At 48.7% G+C, this 16915-nt stretch overlaps 1 protein-coding gene across 2 annotated transcripts in view; it reads left to right on the top strand.

The window, feature by feature from the left end:
- Positions 1-2978: 2978 nt before the first annotated feature.
- Kcnma1 (potassium calcium-activated channel subfamily M alpha 1) overlaps positions 2979-16915 on the top strand; it is a 702402-nt gene continuing 688465 nt past the window's right edge. For both annotated transcript variants that reach the window (XM_076834841.1, XM_076834840.1), the window contains exon 1: positions 2979-3335. In XM_076834841.1, the coding sequence (XP_076690956.1) occupies positions 2979-3335 (357 nt within the window). The remainder of the gene's footprint in view (positions 3336-16915) is intronic.

The raw sequence follows: 16915 nt of genomic DNA, 5'->3' as shown, positions 1-16915 counted from the left end.
AAGTTTGAGGATCCATTGGGTCTAGGCAGAACCTCTTCCTACACTGGTAAGACCAGTTGCCAGGTTTTCTGAACAAGACACAGAAGTTTTTGGACAGAGCAGAAGTGGCTGGAAAGAGCTGGGAAAATGCCTAATGTCATCTATCCCTAGTGGAGGGTGGTGTTTTCTTTCAACACCTACCAGGTAGACTACTCAGGGAGGTGGTGAGGGAATTGGAGATTGTGGGAACAGAGACTATTGATTTTGACAGTGAACCTCTCTGTAGAAATTAGAAGAAGAGGGTGCCTTAGGGGCCTTCCAGCATCCTCTCAAAGGATACTGAAGTGATGAAGGTGATGATGGGGAGAGACAGGGCTGTGGATTTTGCAATTGGGGGACAGAAGGCCAGTAGCCTCTTGCTAACAGCCCAGAGACTGGCATTGTACAGGGATCTAGGCTTTTGGGAGATGGTGTAGGAGGACCCTAGGGAGACTTGTTGGTTTCCAGAAGATTAATTTTGTGAATGAGGAACTCCATTGTGGAGGTTTTATACTCCACTGGTGAGGCGGTCCTATCTTCTGCTTCTCTTTTTATATCTCGGGGATTTTATTTTAAAATTTCAAATCTTGGACTTGATTTAAGGAAAGGCCTTAACTTTCTTTGCATACGTTGAAGTACAAAGACAGTAAAGTGTGGTCATTTCAAAAGTTAAAAAATAAAGGAACCTCAATGCTGCAGTCACTTTGAACTCCTCCCCAGCACAGGACTGTAAAAGACCCAGGACTTTTCATATATGAGACTGATATGTCAGAGTGGCTGCAGAAAGATAAGGTTGGAGGTACCATCAGATGACAAAATGGAAACTCTGACAGTTTTCCTTTCCAGAAATATTATCTGCAATTCTTTTACACACTGCTTTTTGGATACCAATACTCAGGAAATCTTACTGCATTCCATTTTTTTTTTCTTTGACTTTGGCCTAAATGCTTCTCTAATAGATGTTTACACTGAACCCAATGAAGGTATTCTCAATCAACCAGTTGAAGTTTTAGGCATCTCCTTCAGTCTCTGCCCAGCTTGGCCTTGCCTGGCCCCACTCCTCCCCTGCATCCTAAGCCTCCAAGGGCAAGGGCAGGACTGACCCTGAATCAGACAGAGAAGGCCCCTACAGTTAAGGAGGATAACTTGGGCCTCTACCACAGGAAGAACTGAAGGGAACCTGAGAATTCCAATTAGGCTTACACTAATGAGCTGGAAACTTTGGGGAAATCACTGTGGACAGTGAGGGGAGAGTGTGATAATCTTTGTTTTAATTATCATTGGAAAAACTTGTGGTCCAGCAGGTAGCTGGAGGAAGCATGGTGTCCAGAGGGAGCAAAGCTTGTGAGAACATCAATAGGGGAATTGCCTTATGGTTGGGATGGAGGCTGCTGAACAAACCCAGACCCCTTTAAGTGGGGAGGAGGAAAGACTCTAACCTGGGAATGGGGAGCTTAAATGAGGCCTGGCACACTCCTTTCCCAGCCGGAGTCTGAGATTCAATAAGAGGGGAGGGACTCTTTGAGTAACCCTGTTGTCCATTGGGGCCTGCATCATGCTTGAGGCTGCTCTTGGTGTCCACCTCTGACTACTCTTAGGCGCCTCTGTTGCTTACAAAGGCCCAAAACCACCTGCTGCTATCAGAGGCCACAGACCATAGCTTTCCAGATGGCCCTTTGACCACACGCGGGGCCTTGGGGCACCTAGATATAAAGAGAAAAGCGAAATATGGGGTTGGTAGTCGTCATGTATCCTGGGTCAGGAACTTCCTCACGCTGAGAGCCCCTTGATCTTGGGGCACTGGGCCTGTGGGATCAAGTTGACAGCTGACCACCCCTCCCTCCCCATTGAGGGCTCTTTTGGGAAAAAAACATTCTGGCCCTGGAGCCTTGTCCCTCTCCCCGAGTCCCTCAAGACGCTTGGCACAGCGGGGAGGGTGTGTGTGGGTGTGCAGCATCATTGGAGAGAGGTGCTGGGTTCTTAGCCTGGACTGGGCGCGCACTACCCTGAGCGCTCGGGTGGTCAGAGGCACGTGTAGGTTCACCGCGAAGGGGCCTGCCTGCCTTTGCCCAGCTCCAAGCCCAAGCGAGCCAGCGCGCTGAGCCTCCTCCCCTCCCGCTTCGGGCGGCCTGAGCCCGCGCCCGCTCCAGTTGCTGCAGCTGCCACTGCTGGCGGCTGCGGGGAGCGCGGGGCGCGCGCCGAAGAGGATCGGGCAGCGAGGACGGTGACGAGGAGGAGCCGGAGGAGGCAAGAAGGAAGAGCGAGCGGAGGCATAGGAGGCTCAGCGTCTTGGAGACACGACTCGGGGTCCAGGGAGCATGGGCTAGCAGGAGGCGGCGGCCCGGCTTGCACAGGGGCGGCGATTAGGAGCCAAGCGCAGCCGGGAAGGCAGGCTGGCGCTGGGTCGCCGGGGGCCGATTCTACATTATTAACGAGGTGCCGCTTAATAAGCCAAGAGCGGCTAGTTAGCGGCGCGGGAGGCGTGCGGGGAGGGGGGTCCCCGGCCTGAGCGCAGCGCACACGCTTGGCGCACGGCGGGCGGCGCGGCGCCCAGGGCACCCGGGCCTGCGCGCGGAGCCCGGGCGGGCCCGGGGGCGGCACAGACCCCGGGCGCGGGCGGCCCGCGGCGTTCCCTGGTTCTGGGCGCTCGGGCCAGCGTAGCCCGGGGTGAGCGGGGCGCGGGCCGGGGAGGGGGAGCCGCCCGCGCGCTCCATCCCCTCCCCCCCGGGCGGGCCGGCGGCGGGGGAGGGCGGGCGCGGCGGCTGGCTGTATATATCTCCGCGCACCCCGCCAGGTCGCGCACAGCGCCCCGAGCCCAGGCGCCTCCCCGCCCCCCTCCCCGCGCTCGGCGGCGGCGGCGGTAGCAGTAGCAGCAACATGGCTGTTGATGGGTGTTCGGGGTGGCGCTGGCGGCGGGAGGAGCTCCCCCGAGCCCCTGCGCCGGCCGCCCGTTGCTAGCTATGGCAAATGGTGGCGGCGGCGGCAGCAGCAGCGGCGGCGGCGGCGGCGGAGGCAGCGGTCTTAGAATGAGTAGCAATATCCACGCGAACCATCTCAGCCTAGACGCGTCCTCCTCCTCCTCCTCCTCTTCTTCCTCCTCCTCTTCCTCCTCGTCCTCGGTCCACGAGCCCAAGATGGATGCGCTCATCATCCCGGTGACCATGGAGGTGCCGTGCGACAGCCGGGGCCAACGCATGTGGTGGGCTTTCCTGGCCTCCTCCATGGTGACTTTCTTCGGTGGCCTCTTCATCATCTTGCTCTGGCGGACGCTCAAGTACCTGTGGACCGTTTGCTGCCACTGCGGGGGCAAGACGAAGGTAAGCGCGCCCCGGGCGCCCACCGCCTGCGCCAGCCCCGCCGGTGCTTCCCCGCGTCCCTTGCAACCCACCTCCTCGCTCCGCAGGGCGCAGTGCCTCCCTCCAACCCTGCCTGCTTTCCCTTCCTCGCCTTCCCTTCCCACCGCTGTCCCTGCGCCCTCCGATCGGAGCAGCTCCGGCTGCGCGCTGGGGGTGAGGAGTTGCCCGCAACCGGTGCGCTTCGGGACGCGGACGCCGGATCCTTTCCCTTGTTTATTGTAGGGTTGCAGTCGGCTGCGGCTGGGGCCGGGGTGGGGGACGTGACTCTTGGGTGCTGTGGTGCGGGGTGAGGAGAACCAGTCCGGTGGGGACAAACGAAGTGGGACTACTGGGTGCGTGTTCCGCCCCGCTCACCTGCCGCGGCGCGGGTGCTCGCGGTGGGCCAGGGGAGCACAGCCGCACTTCAGGATCCTGTTGCGGAGATGAGTTCTTGGGGCCCCGAAAGAAGGAAAGGTGCCTCGGCAAGGGGGAACTCTTTTGTACTAGGGAATCCCAGGGGAGGAACCTGGCTAGAGAAAGCTGGGTACCTGAGGCGGCAGAGAAAGTTGGGGAGATCCATCCCAGAACTGGAGGCAACCCATAGGGCTGGGACTTTAGGAAGGTGGCGAGGTCACAAATCTGATGTCACCTCCCACTCTAGTCTTTAGACATTCTTGTAGAACATGTCCACACCCCAAGTTTTTTGACTGCCCCTGTACTTCTGTCCCCAGGCCACGCACTTTGGGTCCCCAGAAATGCTACCAGCAACAAAGAGCTGGAGCTCTAGGGCCACCCGCCGCACAGAGCCCGCGGAGGCCGCGGTTTCACGGAGCCCCTTCTTGGAGCTCCTGGTGGTTTCGGCTATTCCTGGCAAAGACGCCCACCAGGCTCGCTGCACCTTGGAAGTGTGGCTGCTAGGATGACCGCCTGGCCATAACCTTAGAGGTGTCTCTCTCCACCACCTGCCACTGGCTGGAGATGGGGGCTGGGGCAAAAGACAGTGTTTAATAGAAAACCGCAGAATAGAGAAGAAAGAATGGGGAAAAGAGACAGAGCTACTTTTTTTTTTTTTTTTTTTTTTTTGAGTAATTGCCATTCTAGATGACTTTAGAACACTCGTAGTTTTTGGAGGAAGAGAATGTCTAGGGGAACTGTGTAGAGTAGACACACACCTTGGTCTGTAAATATTTGCACCTTTCTTAGTAAAGTTAATCTCAAGACCCCTCAAACTTCATATGGCACAGCAACTCTTAGCAGCCTCCTGGCCACTAAGGACAGAAGGAGGAAAACCAGGGGCTAGGGTGAAGGCTGATTGTACAAACACAAGGGCGAACCCAGGCGCTGTCTCCGGTCATTAATTATACATCATGTTGGGTGCTACTGGAGCTCAGCTGTGTTTTGTGGCAGCACGTTTGTGTTTTGGAAAATACTGGTGTGTTGGAAGAAGGGAGAAAAATAAAAAAAATATTCTCTTCCTTGTCTTCTCACTTCTCTGCTTGGCTCCAGAGGTTGGCTATCCAGCTTTCTTTGGATTACCTTCTGGATGATAGAGGTCAAGGAGGAAGACTTCCCACCTTTGGAAGAATCCCTTGGATTAAGCAAAATTCTAAGCACCAGTGCTGGAGATGCCCCCTGCCTAGCCCACCCCCTGTGAACACACTCATTCACAGAGCCTTCTTAGTCACACAGTTCCTCTCCTCCACCTCCCCCTGACAGACTTCAATTCTGGAATTTTCCCCCCCTTTTACTGAGATTCAGCCACTGTCCTTAGGGGAATGATAGCTCATAGTTGCATGCATTTACAATATTCTCCAGACAGAATGATTTGAGTGAACTTTTTGACAGCCTTCTGTTTTTCAGGAAGTGGGCAATTTTGATAGAATGAAAACTTTTCAGTGACTCAGAATAAGATGTGTTGGTTTTGTGATCCTTGGGTTTTAAACATCGCTTCTAAAAATCTTTTTACTCTAAGGAACATGTAAATGCTACCACAGTGCCTGTCTGTCATGAAATGCTCTTCCGATAGTTCACATAAGGATTCTGTCCTAAGTGATGACCAAGCAAGACTTGTGTAATTTTTCATAAGAAAATAGGGATTTGGCAATGATCATTAGAAATAACAATCTGTAAATCTTTGGCTGTATTTTGCAACTTTAAGACCAGCGGAGTACACATAGCTGCAAGTTTCTATAAGGAAACAACTTGGGACGAGATGGGTTTTGGTTGATTGAAAATAAGTGAGGCCAATATAGGACGAGATTAAGTTATTTCTTCTATCTTATGGCCACTTTAAAACACGCCCGCCCCTTGATTTGTTCAATGCAATGGTGCGTAGCCAGCTCATCATGACCAATAATGGCAAGTTAGGCCTTTTCTAAGCTTTTCTTTTTACCATTGGGGTCTGCATTTTTTTTTTTTTTTTTTTTTGCAGACACATTCTTTGACCCTTCCAAGCCATTTGATAGTGTTGTTGAGACTTGGTGCAGAAGAAAGTTTTTAACTTAACTTGAGAACAGTTATTTTAGTGCTGGCTTTTCCAAGCAAACCTTGGCTGCTTCTTGCAGAGTTCTACCCATCCTTGGATGTGTTCACCTGCCCTCACTTTCATCCAGGCCCATGGTGGTTTGAGCAGAGGTGGAGTCCCAAGGAAGGCAGGCCTTTTCAGCATCTGAAATTGAGAGCGAGAGATGTTTCAGCAGGGTGCTCCAAATCACACGCATTTGGTGTCTGGGTCTGCATCATTTTTGAGACAGTGCATGTGCAGTGTGGGGTCTCTTCCCATGAGTACCTTTGGTCTCCAATTTACATAGAGCCAATGACTTTCACATTTTGAAAACAGTAGAATGTAGAGTTTTTATAGGTTGTGAAAGAGAAAACTTAACCACATTTTCTCCCACTGGCCACCTGGGCGTGGTCATCCTGGTACTGTGTGCTCTTTGTTGTACCTTTTCACATTATTGCTGTTTTTTGGTTTTTTTTTTTTTTTTTTTTTTTACCCTATTGGATTTCATCAGAACTCTCTATTCACTTGAAAATGGCATTTTTGAGGTCCAGTCCAGCTGCAGATAAGGTGAAGAGGAACTACTATGTTTTGTGGCAGCACATTAGTGTTTTGTAGCCTGGATGAGGCCACAACTTGGAAGAAGTCCTTTAACCTCTTTGTCTTTCCTTGTGTGTCAAATAGGAGGTTTGAAATCTGTGAGCTCTGCTGTCCCTTCCCACTCTGGGATTCCACATAGGAGAGGGAAAGGAGAGGGGCATTATGGGTAAAATCTCTGGTCCTGCCTGTGTTTTGCAGTTCTCCAGCAATCCTTTAGGAATTCAGCCTGGAACCACTTCTGTGTCTTTACGCCCTTCCTCTGTTCCTCTAGCTCTCAGACTGCTTCTCTTTAAATGTCTGGGGAAGCTGAGGCCCCCTTCCTCATGGAGCTGTGGTTTGCTCCGGAGCCTGTGTGTGGCTGTTCGCAGTCTCCCTGATATTCTCAGTTTGAGCTGATGCCCTTGTAGGCACTTGGGTTTGATCAAGGAAGGCCTGCATGTAATGAATTATTGAGGTGTTGTCTCCATGGCTGTGTCTGAGAAAACAACACATTTTCTCCGTCGGGCTCGTGACTAATATAAATATCAGACCCCATTATGGCTTGGTAATTACCCAGGGTCTGGCCTGGTGATTCAATCAGAGCTGCAGCTTCAGTGCCTTGAAACTCTGGTTTCTGGATTGGCCCCTGTGCCTGGTCTCGTCCTCACCTGGGGACTGCTGCACTGAATGACCTTCAGATACTCGCCTTTGATCAGATCACTTGCGGGTGGCCATGGAGAAGTTCTCCCATCCCAGTCACGGGGTAGCTCTGGCTGGCCTGTCCTTGTGCAGGGAGCCTGTGCTTCTCATTCCTGGCTCTCTCTATGGAAATGCACTCTTTAGGACGTCACAGACTGCAGCCACACAGACCCAAGTCAAATGGTGGATCTCACACCTGTCAGCAGGGCATCTCTGGCTGGTGATCGAGTCGAGCCTTGATCTCTCCATCTGTAAAGGAACATCATGATACTTACTTTGTAGGATTCTTATGAGGAGCAGAAGTAATGGCCTCTTGTAAAGGGGGCTACCACAGTTTCACAAAGTGTTGAGGCTATTATCTCTCTGATTTATTGAACTATGAATCTTGAAGGACACAGACTATAATAAATAGGGATTTCGAGACAAAAGGAGCCAGATGTCTACTGTCTTGAGTCAAGCAATCCATTCACATCAGACTGAGATTTGGGCTGGTGTCTTTTGGCTTGGGTGATATGAGATGACTGTGGCTGGGTGGGCATCCCAGGAAGGCTGTGTGGATAAAACCTGGCAGGATGGTTAACCTGTTGATGGTGGGGATGTTGGCAGGCATGGATGATATGGTGGTCCTGGAGCATTAGGGCTGGCAGGGGGACAGCTGTCGCATTCAATGGGTAGGTATGGCTCTCCAGCATGGCACCCTTGAAGAGGAACTAATTCTGTCCTTGTTATCCCAAGTCTAGAGCTTCCAGACCTGTTCCCTGCAGTGGTATAACTGTGTCCTGGCCAGGACGCTTTCTATCCAGATAAGATTTTTCTTGACAACAGCTTGCACTGTGTTTCCCTAAGTATGTTCAATGGAACACTTGCCCTTGAACTTACCTTGGGAACATGTCCAGCAGTCAGGGCACAGCTGAGCTCCCCTGCTGGGGGATCACATCATGGGCAAGTCTTGCTGGGAGAGAAATTGACTGAACTGTCCTCACCTTGAGCAGCCTGCCCAGATGTCAGGTCTGATGTGCAGTGCCCAAGGGTCAGCCTCAGGCAAGGACCTCAGTGCTTCGTGCCTCAGTTTTCTCATCTCCACATTGGGGATTGTAACAGAGCTCAGCCCTTTGGGGTAGGTACTGTCATTCACTGCACTGTATAGCTCTCTAGGAGGGTGCTGAGGACCCAGTCTTCTCTTTGCAAGCTGTGGGCTGACCCCACCTACAGGTGCCCTGAAGACTTTACTAAATATCCACAAAGAGGACAGCAGTAGCTACACCAGTGTTTGGCCCGGGAAGAGGAGATTCCAAGGGCAGGACCAGTTGGGCCCTTGCTAAATTTCACCGCTGTCTCCTCCCTGCATAGGAAAGTTCACTGGGTGCCTGGTAGCAAGGAGTAAGCGCTTGCCTTGGGTCAGTCTCTGTCTCTCCATCCCTGGGGCACGAAAAGCCTGGTGCTGAAGGCAACCAATTGTCATTGAATTGCAATGCCAAGACCTCTTTCCCAAAGTGGGTAGCTGGGGTGTCTTGGTTCACAGTGGCAGTGGCTGTGCTAATCTGTGAATCACAGCAGCCAACAGCACCTTCCAGGGACTTCAGAGCTGTGGAGCCCCCAGAGGGATGCCTCTGTGGTTCAGATGAAAGCACTGTGTTTGTGCTGTGACACCAAAGTCCCCAGGCCTCTTGGAAACACTGGGCCTCATGGAGACATCTTTGAGGCTCAGGCAAGGTCAAGCTTCCTGTGAAACATTTGAACTTCCACTGCCTTTCTGTGCATAGTAGGAGCCGATGAAAAGTGTCTCCCTCTTTAAAATGCTTTTTGGGTGGGTAACTTCCTAACCCTCAGCATACGGAGAAGGAAACTGGGACTTCTACCCTCCAAGGCAGTGTGTTCTAGTGTTCTGGATAGAAGGCCTAGGAAATTTGCATTTGGGATATCAGATCTGTTCTTCCAAGGGCTGGAGAGAGCATCTGGTCCTGGGCTTCTCAAACCTTCATATGCACAGAAATCACCTGGTGGCGGGGGCGGGGGGCGCTGTTCAAAGGGAGAATGAGGAACTAGAGATGTAGCTCAGTAGGAGATCCCTTGCCCAGTGTGCATGAGGCCCTGGATTCAAAGCACGCGTGCCCACGCGTGCCCACGCGCGCGCGCACGCACACACACACACACCACAATGCAGAGTGATTTACAAGGTCCAGGCTGCGGGACTTGAGATTCTGCATTTGTGGCAAGATGCATGCTGTACTAATGCTGTGTGGGGCACACTTTGAGTAGTGAGGACCTGGTTCATTCCTCAGCCTCTAGCCAGCCCATCCTTAAAGATGGGCTTATTGTGAAATATGGAATTTCCCAGCTCTTCAGTGGCACGGAGGGAAAAGAAGTGGAAGGTTGACTATGCTAGACAGCCAGGGCAAAAAAACCGCTCAGGCCTTTTGGAGGAGCTGCAGACAGGCTGGGCTTTCATTGCTAAAGCTGACTGTTGGGGTGCCCACTCCCAAGGCACCCACAGGCGCGGTGGGTTTGGGTTTGGGTCGATGACCAGAACAGCATTCTGGAGCATACAGGGTGTGGTCTGAGTGTTGCCCATCCGTGTGTGGGCTCTGCTTCATGCCAGTTTTCCACACTGTGAGGGGTGTGGCTTCCCACAGTCCAGGATGTCAACTCCGCCAAACCATGGTCTTACCAAATGAAAGGCTAGTGGTGCAGCTCAGGCTGCATGGTGCTCATGCTCCAGGGAGCCAGCGGGTGGCCACGCCCTCTGGAGTGTTTGAAGTCAGCAAAGCTTATTTTCCACATTGACCCTGGTGGGCCTTCCCAAATGGAGGGTTCAGCTTCAAAGGCCCCTGACCACTGAGTGCATGGGGGTGACAGGCAGCCCCCCCGCCCAGTGTTGTCTCCCTTGCACTTCTTAATAATTCCAGCAGATGACAGTGACAGTGGCTTCTTTTCTTACCGTAGCAACGTTTTTCACAGCTCCTCCTGCCAGGAACTTTTTTCTTGATATGTGCTTTTTATGTTGTTCCATTGACAAAGGGAAGGAGGTGGGATAGGGTTTGTCTATGAACATTGTCACCAGCCAAAGTAGGTCCTCAAATAAGTCTTCTGGCTGTCATTGTTATTGTTGTTGCTATTGTTATTATTTTTTTGTTTTGGCTTTTATTGAATATTAAGTGCCCACTGTGTGCCAGGAATCAAGCCAGGAGCTAGGGAAAAAGTCATGCAGACCCAGTTCTCACTGTGTGTTCCTCAAGACCCTGCTTGACAGTGAGCAGGGATAAGACCAGTTATCTTCTCATGGGGTATAGACACATGTGATGGCATGAGGATAGGAACTGAGTCATATAAATGCATCCCCACACAGATGTTGCAAACCCCATTCTGGCTAGCTGGGAGCTGGGTGGGACTGTGGTGGGTACAGATACATTTTCTGCTTCTCTTTTGGGAGGGGTAGCAGGTTAGATGCTGTGAAGAGGCTCTGGGTGAAAGGGATAGCTTGGTTTGGTGATAAAATAATGTTTGAGTCATTCCTAGATTTTAATACTTTATTTCACCTTTGTGTCTTTCTGGACCGGTGGGTGACAGATTTCATTCACCCGGGGCACTTGCTTAGACAGGGGCTGGAAGGACCATTTCAAAAAGAGGGCTGCTTTGAGATGGAATTTGCTTTGGGTTTGGCATTATTTTTGGTAATTGTCTTTGGGACATTATATCTAATTGCCAATTTCGAAATGTAATTGGCACTCCGGGGCCAGAATGGATACACTTAATGTCGTCAGGCCGAGCCTGGGCATCATCTCTGCGTACGATCTCATTACCTGTATGACTAATGCTTCTTTACGTGGCCAAAGCTCAGATTATCTAAAAACATCTTGCTTTCTTTCTACTCTTCTTCTTCTTTGTCCCCTTGGTGCTGGGAATGGAACCTAAGCCTTCATGCATGCTAGACAGGCACTCCAGCACTGAGGTATACCCCAGTCCTACTTCGTATTTTTTATGCTATTTCACTGGCCTCTCTCCCAGGTTTTCTTGGGGACCCAGATCCAACTGCCTTTGAACATTTTAAAGGAAATTAGCAGAAAAGCCTGTATTCCTTCTCCCCTTCCTTCCACCTCCTGTTATCAGAGGTTGCTTTCATTTGAAGAGGGGTGCTATTTTTTTTCATTTTTAAACAAAAGTAGAATTTTGAATTTGTGACTTGAAGTGCATTTTGTCTCTGTGTGTTCCCTGCTCCTGTCTGGGACCATGATGTCTTCTGCAAAAGCGTTTCTATGGCAAGATTTCTAATAATGTTCTTTCCAGGGTCCCTTTTGACTGTACAAAGCCGTTCATCCCAGGTGCGTCCACCTCTTTGCACATCTTTGCAAGGTCGGTCAGCTGCTGGTTGCTGGGATGGCACTCAGGGACCTCAGGTTAGAGTTTAAGTTCAGTATTTATCTTGTTTTCCTGTTCCATGTCTTCTTCCCTCTTAGAGAATTGACAGTTCTTTTTCCTTCTCTTTGGGAGTGAACTTGGGGTTGGGTGGAGGTGGGGGTGGAGAGTAGCTTCTGCAGGTTGGGGGCTTGAGGTTTGTAGGTCAGTGGATCACTGACTGGGCTTGGTGTGACACATTCAGAGACACAGGGGGTTATGAAACACGGTGAGGGAGCTTGGAGGCCCAGGGTTCGACTTCCTCCCTGTCCTGGGAGTCCTCTTGCTCCACTGCCAGAGGGGATTGGGATGTTCATGATCTCCTGAAGCCACCATTCCACTGGGGACCAACCCACCTTGGAATGAACTTGGAAAGATGTTTCTCCTTTCTCTCTGATTCTGGTCTGACTTTGGGGCACAGAATGAGTCTTGGTGGATAATACATTTCAAATGTTGAATCCATTCCAGGGAGATGCTGGACTGGGTGGTGTTGAGATGTTGCTGATGCAGTTCAGATGCAGGATGACCTTGACCTGTTACTCCCATACAGGACACCTTTCCTCTCTGTTAGCTCCTGGGTTTCCCTCTTGCCCTGGGATGGTGAGGTTTCCCTTGCCTCCAAGTTTGGAAAATGTCCTCTTCTGATGGTTGAGTGCTAAAGTTTGCCCTCTGAGATCTCTTCAGTCTGTTAGAAGCTGTGAATGGAGGATTCTGGCTGTCCTTGGACCATCAACTCACTTGTTTACCAGTGGCCTATATCCCATATTGCCAATGTTTAGCTTCCTTTGCAGTTTAGCCTTGGGCATGGCTAAGGGAAGATGTAACTCAGGGGTCATGCCAAGAATCCAGTTGTGCATCCTTTGTAAGAAGCTGGAGTTGCACTCTGCTTTCTATGTGTTTGCTCTTTTGAGTCCACAGGAGAGAGAATGGATGGCCATCTTGAACCCCTATTGGCCTCATTTGAAATGAGCTCCTCCTTAGAACTGAAGGTGTCCTTTTCCAGCTCTTTTATGTCTCCTCTCTCCTTGGGCTTCTGTGTGCTACTCTGGCCATCCTCCCTATTTTGCTAAACAGAAAGCAACCAGAAAAGAAAGCAAACCCTACAGGAGGAGAAGTGAGGCAGGGCAGGGAGTGGAGGGAGGTGGCCACACAAGAAAAATGCAACTTCTCTTCTGAGAGCTAGAGGGTGGGTAAATATATAATTGCATGCGTTTTGTTTTTAGTCTCTTCACCTTTATCTTAATTAATAAATCATGTCAAATGAGCTCATTTCCAAGGAGTGAAGATTTATATAAAGACCAGTGAGCAGAATGGTTTCATTTTGAGAAACTTTTAGCTTTTCAAAGGAGAAGTTCTAATTAACTGGTAGCGTGGGCCTGCGTGACCCCATGGCGCAGCCCTTAGAGCCATAGGGCTAACGGGACCTTTAAAGAATTGTTATAGGAGAGTGGGAGCTTTCTGTTCTTATCTTTGAGAGAAGTGACTGAGTTAATCCTGTTTTTTCTTTATGTAGCTTTGGAAGGGGGATCATTTGTGTCTCTGGAAGGAGAAAACATAGGCATCGGGTGCTATCTGATGGAGATGGAGAACTCAGACATGAAGGTTCTGAGCCCTGGAGGAATGATTTGGAAGCGGAAAGGGCTTATCCAACTGGTGGGGATATTAGTGCCCACCATTAACTGGCCACAGCTTCACACATTGTTTTTTTCCTCTGTGTGCCTGGGAGCACTTTTCTCCCAGAGCTTAGAGGAATTGTGTTAGCTGCCCATAAATCATGGCCATTTCTTCGGTGGATGGTGGCAGCCACAGGCGATCAGGTGATAGATTCTTGAAGAGTCTAGGAATGGTGTCTCCAGCTGAACCCACAAGAGAACTCAACAGTTTGCTTCAGTCTTTAAAAAAAAAGTGCATTTCTTAAATTCATTTGTGACCTATTTTCCCACAAGATTTTTTTTCAACATCAATGTTTTATATTTTCAAGCTTAATTCTGAGTGTACTCCTTAATTCTGAGTGTACTTAGTGAATGTTCCTTGTAGAAAATACAAGCTATGCAGAGGCTTTAAAAACAAAACAAAACACACAAAAAGCATCAAACACTTGACACTTATTCGGATAGCTACTATCAAAAACTGAAAATCACAAGTGCTGGTGAAGAGGTAGAGAGACTGAACCATTATACACTGTTGGCAGGAATGCAAAATGGTGCAGGCACTATGGAGAACAGGATGGAGACCTATAAAAAACTGAATTATAATCTGATCTAGAAAGTCCACTCTTCCCTATCTATCAAAAAAACAAAACAACAACAACAACAACAACAAAAGATCCCACAAACAAACAAACAAACAACAAAACAAAACCCAGACACTCAGAGGATATTTGTGTACTCATGTTCATAGTGGCAATATTTCCAAGAAACCACCTGAGTGTCCATCAACAGACGAGTGGATTGACAAAATGCAGCATCGCTGTTCTGAGATGTTATTTAGCTTTAAGAAAGAAGGAAATTCAGACACATGGTGTTACATGGCTGAACCTAGAGGATATTAGGCTGAGTGAAATAAGCCAGGCACAGAAGGACAGATGCCCCTCACCTGCAGTACCTAGAGCGGGAAGATTCGCAGAAACGGCAAGTAGAACTGTGTGGTTCCTGGGGCCACGGGAGGTGGTAATAGGGAGTCGTTTAAGGGGGGTACAGGTCAGTTTTAAAACTGAGAACATTCTGGAGAGAGATCACATAACACTTTGAACATGTTTAACACGACTAAATATACACTGACAAATGAATAAATGGTAGAATTTTATGTTACTCGTGTTTTAATACAGTTGATTTTTTTTTTTTAAGAAAAAAAAAAAAAAGAAAAAGAAGTTACTTCAAATTTCCCTTCCTGGAGATGACCTCTTTGGGCTCATTTCCTGTCCTGCTGCATTCTTCACTGGGCTGCTCCTATTTCTTTGGTGAGCAGGTTGATTTTCTTCCTTTATGGATTGCAGACCCTTGAGGGCACCAAGCTGGTCTTGTAGGCTGGGTGGTACCGTGCCGCCCGAAACGGCCCTATTTCTGCCTCTGGAGTCTCTTACTGGCATCTGCTCTTATTTATTTTTTATTTTTTTAATGAAGCATTTAAGTTTATTTATTTATTTATTTATTTATTGGTGCTGGGAATCGAACCCAGGGCCTTGTGTATGCAAGGCAAGCCCTCTACCAACTGAGCTATATCCCCAGCCCTTATTTTTACTACTACTACTATTATTTCTCACAGTTCTGGGGATAGAACTTAGGGCCTTATACATGCTAGATAAGCCCTCCATCCCTGAGTTACACCCCTAACTTACATCTGCCTTTAGAGTGAAGTTAAGGGACTGCGGGATTTTTGATTTTGCCGAAATATCTATAGTGTCTGAGATAAGCTGAGACAAGTCGTTATCTTGTGGCCTCAGTTTTCTCATGCATAGAATGTTCTTTGATTTAATGATTTCAATCTAAAGCCATTTCCTAAATCAGATTTCCAAGTTATATTTTTACCTTTAAAGATCCAACGATTGAGTTATTCAAAGAAGTAGACCCGGGGAGCAGATTTTGTTCTACTATAAAATCAAAAGAGTGGAATTTGATTGACGTGTCCCCAAAATTTCAGTATTGACTTTGATGAGGTGACATATTTAAAGAATTACAATCTGAGGACGTAGGCCCCATTGGAAATACCATCCAAGCTATCATTAAAAAGAAAAGAAACCTCAGAAATAGGTTTTTGTGACTCTGCTGTTACTTCTAAGGACACTACTGGAGTTCTAACTTTAATTTTTGGTGTGGGGATAAAGGTTGAAAACATTTCAGATTATGGACTATAAATAGGACATGATGATAGGCTGGCTTTGTTGAGGTTGGCATGAAAAGGAACATCTGATTAAAGAGAAGGCCATGCAAACCAACCTCCTTTGATGCTTTTCCCCTAAACTCACCCCAGAAGGCAGCCCAGCAGACAGACTGTTCATCTCAGTCATGCTCCCTGGCGCATCCCAGATGCTGAAAGCAGGGCTGATTCTTGCAGTTTCTTAGCACAGGAGAGTCTGGGCTGGGCTGGTGTATGCCTGCAATCCTAGCTACCTGGGAAGCTGAGGCAGGAGGATGGCAAGTTTGAGGCCAGCCTCCGCCACGTAGCAAGGCCCTACCTTAAAAATGAAAAATACCAAGGACTGGGGATGTGACTCAGTGGTAAAGTGCCTCTGGGTTCAATTCCCAGTATTGAAAACAATAAAATGTATTTGAAGGGGTGTTTCTCAAACACTCGGTACCATCTGAAATAAAATTCCCCCTGAACTGTAAGCAGCCAGCCCAGGAGAACTCTGGAATAGCTCTTAGGTTACCTAATATCCATTTGATTATGCTACCTAATATCCATTTGATTATGCCATCTATTAAGTTTTAACTTATCACAGATAAAATATGTTAACACTTCATAGACCTGCCGAGGACCAAGTGGCTTTTGGGTGTTATTAAGCGAATTGGTGATTGTTTAGGACTCAGTGCAGTTAGAAGTTTAGAATCGTCTGTGCTGTTGCTTAGGCCTCATTCGGGAGTGCAAATGCCCTCCAGGTATTTATTACAAAATAAACTAAACATTTAGACAGTAGGGATTGCAACTGCAGAACCAAATACTTGATTTATGGGCATGAGCCAGATGTGACAGATTTTTAAAACTCTGGGAACCTTTCATTTCCCAGTGACAGGCAGTGTAAGCACTATATTTTTTAATCGATCCCTTCTTTAAGTCAGGAGCTGAAATGTTATCATGCAAATCTCTTTTGAGTTGCATGGAAACTAATAAAATCACGAAGGTTTCTATTTGTACTCTGCGAACACAGACTGTAATGAAACCGAAACAGCCATCTCCAGGGATGATGCTATTTAAATGCCAGGCAGGGCTTGAAAAGGATCTTAATGGTGGAAATAGAAGCTGGCCAGCGAGAGATCCCCTTCTCCCTTCACAACCTCACCGGTGCCCGTTGGCCTGTGTGCTCTTTACTTCCTGCCTTCCCGGGGAATCCATTCAAAACAAGACCCTCCGGTCTCTGGTACGTCCTGTCTGTCACTTGCTTTGGAACACAGCAGTTGATTCCAGAACATTCTCTCACAGCCTCTCAGGTCTGGCATTTCTCTCCAGAATTACTGCTGCAGGAGCAGACTCTTTTGAGAGGTTAGTGAGCATTAAACATTGTTTTAAGCTCCTTAGGATGACTGTTATTTGCTCCTCAGAACAATCCTATGATGTAGGCATTTTTATAATTCACACTTTACAGATTAGACGGTGGAAGCATAAGCAACACAACTTTTTTTTTTTTTTCTTTTGCATAGAAACTCTGGGGCTTACTTAGTGTCTGGTAGCTTCT

This window comes from Callospermophilus lateralis, chromosome 15 (assembly GCF_048772815.1).
Source record: "Callospermophilus lateralis isolate mCalLat2 chromosome 15, mCalLat2.hap1, whole genome shotgun sequence".
Taxonomy (NCBI): Eukaryota; Metazoa; Chordata; class Mammalia; order Rodentia; family Sciuridae; genus Callospermophilus; species Callospermophilus lateralis.
Note: the sequence above shows the minus strand (reverse complement) of the source record. Positions and strands in the feature narration are given on the sequence as shown.